Source organism: Actinia tenebrosa, unplaced genomic scaffold, assembly GCF_029948245.1.
Source record: "Actinia tenebrosa isolate PJP-AT-01 unplaced genomic scaffold, QUT_ActTen_1.0 PGA_scaffold5__44_contigs__length_20552954, whole genome shotgun sequence".
Taxonomy (NCBI): Eukaryota; Metazoa; Cnidaria; class Anthozoa; order Actiniaria; family Actiniidae; genus Actinia; species Actinia tenebrosa.
The window spans coordinates 6,109,423-6,120,946 of NW_028292582.1; the positions used below are offsets into that span (position 1 = coordinate 6,109,423).

Genomic DNA, 11,524 nt, shown 5'->3' on the forward strand with positions numbered 1-11,524 from the left:
TACTGCCTGACTACAGAGTAGCCGATTTTTGATATGGTCTACTTCCACACCGTTAAATAAATCAAATTTAGTACATAAATATCCTAAATTGTATTATTTTAATCATACAAAAGTCGTTGTATTGAATACTATATTTCAATTGCTTAAAAAATGTACTTCAGTGCATCACGGTTTGTGCCAAAACTTTCTAAATTCTTCTTATTTTTCTTCAGTCAGCAAAAAGTATGAACAGTTATTATGCTAATTTATATAAAACATATTAAAATAATAAAATAAGTAAAAGATAAGTAAAAATTATCTCGGCTAAGGGGGTGCAGGGATTTACATTGACTAGTGCATTACGCGCATCGTAAGTTAAATTCTATATATCTAATTTCTCAATAGGATAAAGTAATGTAAAGTAATGAAACTTTGTAAAATACTCAATAATTTTATTATTATTATTACATTTCATCTCCAAACAACAAGGCAAATTACGGCAAGAACAATATCAAAGCGGTCTGTGACATTGCACAGTTTTTTCTGACGCCAGTCCAAATTTGATCAAAGTGTCTCTGTGTCCGACAGTCGGACAGGGTTACAAAATAACTCCGTGTCCAACAGTCAAAAAATTTTTGAAAATGTTATAAATTCCATTGAATCTTTTACATTGTAAACATAAGAAGTTTGATAAGACGGTCCTAATCTATAACTTGGTTGCCCCAAATCTCGACCAACAACATCTGTAAACGCTCGGCTCTCTATAGGTGAGTCGCAATTTGAGTGCAACTTAGAAACATTTTGCCAACCACGGACTGTCGGATAAAATATTCCGTATCCGACAGTAATAGAATTTCCAACTTTACTGGCGTATTCTAACATCTAGTTTTTAATATACCAACTAAACTTAGAGCGGCTTTGTTGAAAGTCGAATTGATCTCATTCACGCTTCATTTTCACACCATAGAGCTGACAATTACATAGTGTATCCACGGTAATTTATTCAAGTAAACATTAAAATAAGTATGCATGAACGGCGGTGAGAAGACTGTCAGACACGAAACTCCATGGACGCAATCAACAAAACGAAAAAAAATACACACAATATTCTCAAAAGAAATAGACCAACAAGGAAACAGAAAAAGTAGTTGCTTTCTTATACTTAATTTACTCATAGTTAGCAATGTTTCACTTTATATAAAGAAATTTAGTTCCCACCACGGTAACCGGTCTTTTCGAACCAAAGTCTTTTTGATCCAGGTCTTTTCGAACCAGGTCGAGGTCTTTTCGAACCACCTATATATACTTTTGATCCACCTATATAACTAAAGCATATAACACGTCCTATATGCTGTGTACATAGTTAATTTAAAAGAGTATAGTTTATAAAAAGTTGTCTTGAGCACCGAATAAAAGACTATGATCAAAAGAGAAATCAAAACTATGCGCGTCTATGAATTTGGCTGGGCATCAGATGACACATCGATGTCACAGACTTTTTCAAACAAACACCTTTAACCTGTCTTGAATAGTAGAAAATCGTTTAAATTCTTGTTTATGGTGTCTAATAACTGTGTATAAACATGAAGTGGAAATATCAGTGGCTAGGTTTAGCGTATGAAATGCTAACTGTTTTTGTAATCGATCAAATCGTTTTGGATTGAAATAATGAATTCAAAACGCCATTCAGTTCTGATTGATTAAGCTTATTTATGTGTTTCACATACTTGAATATTAAAGTTTTTTTCTAAAGTTAATCAACATCTAAATCAAAATGAAAACTGTTGACTTCTGAAACTATTTAGTCTATTAGTAAAAACTTATACAAACGGTTCATTTGAAAGAAACTCCACTTCTTAGCATCCTTCGCAACCGAACAACAAACATTTGTCACAACGTTTTAACTCATTTGCCATGTGTTTCCCTTAATGTATTTGCCATGAGTTTAACATAAACATTATGGGAGAAAATAACTGTGTTTTTGTGCTCAAGATTTGGGCAAACAAGCAAAATATTTCAATCAAATACACAAATCGGATAGTGACTCTAGTTTGCCGGTTTCATTAACGAGTTTCACATTTAACACTCTTGTTGTCACACATATTTTTGTTCGTGTCTTAAATTTTTAACTCCTTTGCGATGTTTCCCCTACTTTATTTGCCGTGAGTTCAATATAAAATATATTATAAAATGCGTGTATAAGACTTTTTTTGCTTAATAAGACTGGTTTTATGTTTATCTCGAACTGCTTTTTCTATTGTATGTGTATATAAAATGTGTTGTGTTATGTATCGCTCCTTTAATTCGTGAATTATCTGTTTTCTCTTTATTCTTTTGTGATGTTTCTCTGTTTTTATTCTTTTGACAGGTATTTTAAAGCTTCTTGGATAATAAAAAAAAGTTTTCGCAGAAAGATTTGGGCAAACAAGCAAATATTACTTACATAAATCGGATAGTTGCCGGTTTCATTGACAAGTTTCACATGTAACACGTCACACAACATCTATTCGTTCACGTCTTTTACAGACTTTTTTAAACTCATTCGCGATGTTCGCTCCCCTACTTTATTTGTTTGAAAGGTATTTTAAAGCATCTTGAATATAACAAAAGTTTTTGAAGAAGATTCCAAAAATCAATAAATAACTCGTTACCAAATAGAAGATTTACCGGTTTCATTGAAGAGTCAGTAACAACACACATACTAATTGTCATACACGCTTGTCACACAACAGTAATCATTCGCTTCTAAAGTTTTGGACTTCTTCCTGATATTCCTTCACTTTATTCACTAGGACATTCACGTAAATGAAGGAGAAAACATTTTTTCTTGGCTAAAGACTTTACGTTGGAAGTGACTATGGGGGCTAACTTATTGACTTCGTAAGCGATACTAACACATATCACACACGATCACACACGATACTTGGTTCACTCAGTTGGATTAATTCACTTCTTCTGTGATATTTCTGTAATATTTCTAAAAGAAAACACTTAACATCTATAAAATATTTCACAACTATATTGGATCAAATGTGTATGTATGTGGATCGAATGTGTATATAGGTGGATCGAAAGTGTATATAGGTGGTTCGAAAAGACCTGGATCGAAAAGACTTTGGTTCGAAAAGACCGGTATTCCCCACCACACTTGATAAGCATGCCGTGACAAAGAATGGCGTGACTATTGTAATTTTTTTCCTCGTGACAATGGCGGGAAATGTCAGTTGGCGGGAAATATCAGCAAAGTGTAGACATTTTCAAAGGAGAATAAAAGTCAATATAAATTAATATAAATTCAAGGTAAGCAAAAATTTCCTTTCTCATCATTCAAGTTTTTTTTGTTTTGTTTTGTTTTTTTTTTGCTTTCTTTCCTGGTTTCTTTGCAGCTTACAGGAAAGTTTTATATGATCTCGACTCTATTTAAACTGGGGTTGTTAGATCATAGCTCAGGCCACAGTTCGATCACTAATGTACATTTTTATAGAAGCATGCATGTGTGGTGCTATATTTCACTTTTGCTAGTTTTTTGTCGTCCTAGAGGGCTTTTCAGAGATAATTTACAATTTTGATATCAAATAACAAATAACCTTTTCATAACTACACAAGTTAACTTTGTGTTATTTGGCGTTATTTGACAGAAAAGACAGAATGGATCTCAGATTACAGGTATTTTTTGTACATCTATTTTACTCATTATCAATGTGTGAACTAAAGTTTCTGCAGATTCTCTAGTAAGATATTTCCTTATGCGCCTTAAATTGTGTATATAATAAAACGCAGCTCTGCAAGTTCTAGAAATTTGAGTTGTAAGACACATATTTGTGTCAAACCATGTTCCTAAGTTCTTGGCAATGTCTGTTGGCTTGATTTTAACATCACCAATATTTAGTTGATTCATGCTGATCTTTTCCAACTGCATTTTAGTTCCAATGATTAAGAATTCAGTTTTGTCGTCGTTTAGTTTTAGTTTCTCTGAGAACATCCAGTTGCGAATAGCATTCACACATTGTTCCATGGCAGCAATTGCATTATTCTGATCAGGTACAGAGTTCGATCGAAACGATAAATACGATTGCGTGTCATCAGCGTACACATGAACATCAGGCAGGTGTCCATGAAGAACATCAAACAACTCCCCCTCATGTTCACCAGCCTCCTTCCCTGTAAATAATGGTCAGTAGTTATCATTTACATCTTGCATTTCATTTCCTTGACTGTTTCCACTTAAACTAATGATATGCCTATTTCTAGAACTATTGTAATCACTTTTTGATGAAAAAGACTCCAACAAAGAGCCTGCTACCTTCTTGGACGTGGTGGATGAAATCTCTGAGTTAGTCAAGCAGACAATAGAGTATTGCAGACAGAATAAGATAGCCAACCCAGTAGAAATATTGCGATACTACCAAAAGATAATGGTAATTGGTAGGCCTTTAAATGTGCTGGACCAGAGTCAAGCACCTGAAGGGCTCACAAACTACATAATGGTTGATCGATACAATCTGATTCCAACAGCCTTTGGGGATATTAATGGCTTAACTAACTTGAGAAAGACATTGAAAGTGCAGTTTTATGGGGAGGTGAGTATTGATTTAAGAATTTTGTACAATACATATTAACTATATGTTCTCCAATGTCTTTCTTCGAAGTACAGCAGCTCTAGTCTCTCAGCTCACTCCACTGGAGTAGTGAGCAACAGCTTCCATAAATTTTGCTATGGTTACGAAAATTTGTTTTTATTAAGGTGTATTTGGATTTGCTAAGAATGCTACTTTCCCCCACCCTGCTACTTATGATTAACACCTTGCTGAGGGATCTTTTGGGGAATTCACTTTGGCCTTTATCAATAACAATAGCAGTATTTTAGCAAACTCGATGACACATTCCCATTACAAAGTGAATATATTTGGAAATGACTTTTTGAATTTTAGGAACCAGAAGACCTAGGAGGACCAAGAAGGGAGTTCTTTCAACTGATAATTAGAGAGATTTTCTGCAAATTTCTTTGAAAATGGGCTACAACCCCATTTGGCAGAAGATTACAAAACTATTGGGATAATTTTTGGTAAGTTTAAGAATCTTTAAAGGAAAAAATCATTCAGTTTTTCAAGAAAAAGAATGATAGAATGAGACTGGTACACAGGTCATTCAGTTTTTGTTGTGTTTGTTGTTCATCAGGGTTTACAATGTCATAGAAAAGTCACTAAATTTTGATGTTTTTAATAGGACATTTTGATTTTGGTCTGTGAATATGTCAAGGGTACTGAAAAGCCACGAAATTTCAATCCCCCTTCACAAATGCATCTCAAAATCAGAATTCTAGGACAATTTTCTAAGACTGAACTACCATGATGGTGATATTTTTTCGTAAGTGCCTATTGTGGTCAGTGAGAAATGGTTTTTGATCTGAAAATGATAGTCAAGAAATTATATTTACAATGAAACTGTCTGAACTAATTCCAACTGGCATGAACAGGTACAAAATGGTCTTGTTTTTGAGTAAACACAATTAAAATTAATAATTGAATTAATACCAATTAATATTAGAATTATTCCTTAACAGGATTAAGTGTTCTTCAAGATGGGAAGATCCCAACCTTACCAGAAGACATTATAGAATATGTCTTCAGCCCAAGCGTAAAAGACCCTTTCCTTGAACAACTGAAAGTTGGTTTTAAGAAAGTTGGGATCTACCAAGTAATATGCTATTACGAATCAATTAATATTTTATTTATATAACTATTTGCCGAGTACATGGCAGGTGAAAAAGCAATAGAACACAATGTCTCCTAAGGTCCTCCCCACCTATGTTTGAATGAATAGGTCATTTGTATTATATAGCGTCAGTTTACAACTACCTGAGTATTTTGGGAGTTTCCTTTCTCATTCGAATTTGTTTTATACCACAAGAATAGCAAGACGATTGTTGCTAATTAACTGAGCCAAAGAATTCTGTGGGCTTGGGGAGTTTGAGGAATGGGTGTGGCTAGGTGTTTGATAATTTCTCTTAAACATCTCTTGATATAACCTTCTTTAGTTGGAACAAAATGGTGACTTATTACAATGTGAACAAGATTGATTATATATTACTAATATTTTGAGCACAGTTTAGTCATCTTTTTTCTGCACATGTACTAAGAAGCATTGATTTTCCGATTTTCATTTTCCTAAATGTAGTGTTACCAATCGCTATTATCATTACGTTGCCTAAATATTCCACCAAGTAATAATCTTTTTTTTTCAGATTGAAATCTTTTCAGACAAGCCCACGAAAATATTACTGTTAAGGCGATTGATAACTTTTTGAAACCAGAGTTTAGGGAAGAAGGTTCAAATGCCAGAAAGTATGAAAGTGCTGTTTATGCAGCATTCCAAAAGTATCTAAGGGAAGTTGCAAGTAAGTGCGCTGCTGTTTGTTGTGTGAAGTGGTACAAACATTAAATATATTGTTTCAACAAATTGGGAAATACCATTACTACCCCCATCTCCAATCACATTCCCTATTCTATGTTGAAGAAGAGTAGCAACTGAGCCATAAGTGATTCATTTGTCCGTAGTTAAAATCTTTCGTTTGCAAGGGTGATATCAAAATATAGGGTTTTAACAAACTCATTTCAAAGATGGTTGTTGTTGTAGCTTTCTGTTATTTTCTGCAGGTGGTCGAAGGGCTGGTTTGATGCTGGGAAGCATTCTTCAGTTTGCCATAGGGACCGATGAAGAACCCGTTCTAGGATTTTCAATTCATTCACATTTAACTTTTCATGAAGTTAGTAATTCCTTCTTGCCAACTGCCAACACTTGTGTCAATGCACTACAGCTTCCAAGACCAACTGGAGAAAAACATTTACCAGATACTGAAGTGCTTTTTGATCTGCATGATTTAGTATTTAAAAATGCCTTTTTGGCAGGAAATAAATTGGAGAGTATAATTATTTTGTGGTGCAAATATTTTGCATTATTCCTGTCCAAAAACATGGCCACAGTGAAATCCTTCTATTCACTTGGCTTTAGTAAGAAGTAAGCTTTCCTTTTTAGTCACATGGTTTTGTTATCGTTAGAGTTCATTATCAGAGTTTTGTCATAATCAATTTAAAAGATAACTCTTCTACTATGTTAGATAAATAAAGAACAAGTTTTTCTCAGGTGACATAAAATGTCTGGATATTAAAATACAAATATTCTGAAGTTTTACACCTAATGTATTAGTTCAGTAATGAGATTCTCTACAAATGCAAGAGCTTCAATATAAATATCAATCCCCATTTCAGTAGTGGACCTCAAGGAATCAATAGCTTGTTTGAGCTGGGTGGTTATGCTCTCTGCATGATCTAAATCAATAGAAGGGGCTTGGACATTGTTGTCACTTTCCTCAAAGGGAGAAGGTCCATCAGCATCCTGACCATAGTTATGAAAGTCTATTGGGTCTTCATCAAGTTCACCTTTAGCCAAAGGGTTATCCTGGTGCATCATGCCATTTAACCACAGTTGGTAAGGTGACAAGTTTCTTGCTGTTCGAATGCTGTGGTTGTTAAAAGCTTGGTTGATTCTGGGCAAAAATGTGAAATGTAATGCAAACATGTGAACTTGGTTACTAATGTCAAGGATGCCAGAGTCCTCCAAGGCATAGAAAACATAGTAAAAGTAATGTGCAACACAGCGGAATACATCCCTCCAAAGACGTTCAATTCTCTGGTTGTGGGTTGATGGTCCAGCTTTAAAGCTGCCTCTGTTCTGGCCACGAGCCTCAACCATAGCATCACACACTAGTATATTTTCCACTCCTCTGTCCACACGTATTCGGGAAGGCCACAATCCTCCAATACCATCAATAGTATTTATAAATAACAACAAAACGGTCTCAGAGAGGTTGTTGTCATTGCATTGAAGAAACATCACTCTTCTTGAAAACCCATCAATGCAACCATGAATGACTAATCCCCAGCGTATTAGTGAGTGATGGCCATCAAGGTGCCAAAGGGAATAGGGCCAAGGTACATAATATTTTCTACGAGAGACTACTACACCCCAGCAGAATTCTTAGGGTCTAGTCTAGCAATACTTTCTCATACCCTGCTTCTTTGGACCCTCGGGCCAAGGGAGCGTAAGTAACCGCTTACATAGGTCTATAATCTTGTTGATCATCACACTGGATTTCACTAATCTCTCGTAAAAAGCTAACAATTCTATCTAGAACAACTTCATGCATTTCTATGGTATTCATGTCGGCTGGATGATTGGAATCAAAGATGCATTCAGTTTTATCAAGAACTGAGATAAGATATTCTGGTATTTCTTCATCCATGTTTAAAAGTTACTCTTCATCAAATGCCAGGCGTTCCTGCTGTCAGACATGAGAGATTGACCGTTCCCTCCCCAGGATCATTGAATTGAATGAATCATTGAATTGAATTGAATGAATCATTTCATTGAATCGAATGAGCTCATTGAATCGTATAAATCATTTCATTTAATAGACTAAATCGTCACTGAATAGAATAAATCGTCATTGAATTGACTAAATGTCTGTCTTTTGAATATTGCAACATTTGGCTTGCCATAGTTCTGCAGAATAAGGACTGCTCTACTTTCGCCAATTGTATTTTCAACAATCCCGATGGCAATTGTGCACTGGAAAAAAATTATATTATACTAGCTTCAGATTTGGCCACTGTTGCTGGTAAAGAATGGATCCAGTGTTCTTACCAGGCCGCGCCATTGCAGGATTCGCGCATAAAAATCAGAAATGGCGCACAAATGTCAAATCTGTGCGCCCCCAAGGGCGCATAAATTATCCAAAGAATACTTCCAGCTAGTTTAAAAGATTTAGAGTACTTTTGAAATAATAAAAGTCGCATTATATTGTCAATAAACAAGGTGAAAGTCCACATGAAACGCCACGAATCCAACATAGCCGCCATCGCCAAGACGTCTGGGATTAGTCTGTGTTAACTGCCTCTGTTTATTGATGGCCCAATTATGGCTGCCCAGCGAAATTTTATTGTGTTGTCACTACTAATAAAACTGTCTTACATTGTCGTAGATTTGCAACAGAGTTACTGGCTAAAAACATTATTATTCATTGTTTTAAGATTTTGGAAATGGCCCATCCAGTTTTCTAAATGGCCCCTAAATTTCGGATTGGTTGGCCCTTTGACCCCCTGAAAGAAATTCCTGGTAAGAACACTGATGGATCCACGGTAGTATTCTCGCTGGCATAGTGGAGATTCTGCAAAAAGCATGTACAGAAACATCAGTTCACATGCTCAACGAATTTCTTCAAATGGACAAAGAACATCAACGTGAGGTTTTGCAAGTCCAGATTAAGGGATCGACTAAGTATGTAACTTTCATTACCAACATGGGAAAATCATCCGGAAATGTGTTTTTTAGCACTCCAGTCCATCCTGGATGCCACTGGAGTCTACTGTACTTAGACCTCACAACAAATACATGGTATTATTGTGATACTAATGAATGGCATCCCCCTGATGACTTAGAACAACTTGTCTTACCTATTGTGTCCATGATTTATGAAGTGTCAACTCCATCCCGCCCCTTCAAAGGAACCATAGTCGGTCACCTCGAAAGCAAAGCATTATCGCATGTGTGCTCTTCCGGTGTTTGAAGAACATTCCGTTGCAAAGTTGTGGCAATATTTGTGGAGTTGCCATAGCAGTCCTTGCTGCCATCGCTTCTCGTGCTACAAATATTTGGAGAAAAACATTCCTTCGAAGCTCAGCAAACCTCCCAACATCTCTGACGTGGATAACGTCCAACAAAGCATTCTGACTTTTAAGATGCGCCATAATCTCTTGGCTGTTATCAGCAGGTCGATGTCAACCTTTTAGCGATTACTGTGTAACAGATGTTGATGGTGATGAAAGAGATGCGATTTCCATTGGCGTCAAGGAGGAAGATTATGATAGTGTTCTTGAAAATGACGTGATTACTTTAATCTCTGATGATGTCGATGCTTTTGAAGACAACTGCACAAGATCAGTCAGAATTGAAGATGTTGCTGATGGTGTAAGTAAAGAAGATGCTGGTGGTGATAGTAAAAATAACGCAGACAGTGAGAGTGAATTTGAAGATATTGCTGATGGAGTAAGCAAAGACAATGCCGGTGGTGATAGTAAAGATGACGGAGATAGTGAGAGTGAAATTGAAGATGTTGCTGATGGTGGGAGCAAAGACGGTGGTGGTAGTGATAGTAAAGATGACGGAGATAGTGAGAGTGAACAAGAAGATCTAGAAGATGTTGCTGATGGTGGAAGCAAAGACAATGCTGGTGGTGATAGTCAAGATGACGTATTTGATGCAACCAGCAGCCAGGAGTCAAAAGACCCCGAGGACACCTAGAAATGTTACTGGCCAGCAAAGTCCTTTCTTCGTGGGCCAGAAAATTAACAACTTACATGTAGAAGACCTTTTCACTTTCAAAAAGGCGTACGAAGAAGCAAACTACTGTGAGTTGATTAAGAAAGACTCCAGGACTCTAGAACGTGCAAGAAAATTATCTCCAAAAAGAGTTGCAAATGCTAAAGCCTCTTTAAAGTACTACTTTCTATTTTTTCGATGCAAATTTGGAGGTCATCCCAACGCGTCCAAGGAGCGAAAAAGAAGAACGAAATCATTTCGCCAAGGTTGTCCCTTCAAAATGTTTCGTTGTCAGCTGATGGCCAAGCCCTGGAATTTGTCCGTCTAAAGGAAGAACACAACCACTCGTTAACCAAAGAACTCTATGACCACCTCCCAAGGCAGAGATTGGTGCCAGAAGAAGTACGAAATGGCATAAAGAAAGCGTTAAGTTTAAAAGCTAACAGCAAACTAATTCAGCAGAAAGTCGAGAGATTCAGGGAAAAAGATAACTCTGAAAGACATATCTAACATAAAACAAAGAACCAAGACAAAACTCAACCAAAATGATTTGGACCAGGTCCTCGAGTTTTTGAATAGTTAAGAAGGTGCTACAATGGAGATACTAATTGATGAAGATAACAATTTCAAAGGCCTTATTTATCAAGATGAGTACATGCAAGGAATGTACTCTAAGTACACAGAGATCATTCTGCTTGATGCCACCTATAAACTCCTCGATCTCAGAATGCCAAATTATCCGCTCCTTGTGGTCGATGGAGATAGTTCTAGTGAAATAGTGGGTTTATTTGTTTTGGCAGAGGAGACGCAGTCTGTCATCGAGTCTGCAGTAACAGCTTTCAAAAAATTGAACCCTTCTTGGGATGGTACAGTGATGGTGATGGCGGATAAAGATTTTACAGAGAGAGATGCTTTTAAAAGCTGCTTTCCTAAGGCATCTCTCAACATCTGCCTTTTCCACACTCTAAGATCCTTTTGCAGGGAAATAACCTGCAAGAAACTTGGCATCACAGCTGCTGAGAGACTTCGATCACTTGAAATTCTCAGTAAGATGGCGCATGCAAATTCTGACAAGGAATTCCAGAGACAGCGAAATACATTGCAGTATGTAGAACATAATTGGATCCAATCAAGGACCAGTGGGTGGCTTGCTATAAAGATGAAGCTT

The 11,524-nt window shown here is 36.4% G+C and overlaps 1 protein-coding gene and 1 pseudogene across 2 annotated transcripts; one reads left to right on the forward strand and one right to left on the reverse strand.

Moving 5' to 3' along the window:
• Nucleotides 1-3,081: 3,081 nt before the first annotated feature.
• On the forward strand, nt 3,082-7,121 carry LOC116305120 (uncharacterized). 2 transcript variants are annotated; one of them, XM_089038439.1, is made up of 7 exons: nt 3,082-3,279; nt 3,618-3,645; nt 4,231-4,559; nt 4,911-5,044; nt 5,543-5,676; nt 6,224-6,376; nt 6,636-7,121. In XM_089038439.1, exons 3-4 carry the CDS (start codon nt 4,395-4,397, stop codon nt 4,986-4,988), a joined length of 243 nt encoding a protein of 80 aa, XP_088894565.1. In that variant the 5' UTR covers nt 3,082-3,279; nt 3,618-3,645; nt 4,231-4,394; the 3' UTR covers nt 4,989-5,044; nt 5,543-5,676; nt 6,224-6,376; nt 6,636-7,121. The 2 variants fall into 2 exon arrangements, 1 of the variants encoding a protein (XP_088894565.1); XR_016121431.1 differs by lacking the exon at nt 5,543-5,676 and having other exon boundaries at nt 4,231-5,044.
• A 52-nt stretch (nt 7,122-7,173) lies between these two features.
• LOC148906406 (uncharacterized) lies at nt 7,174-8,281 on the reverse strand (annotated as a pseudogene).
• Between the last annotated feature and the right edge of the window lie 3,243 nt (nt 8,282-11,524).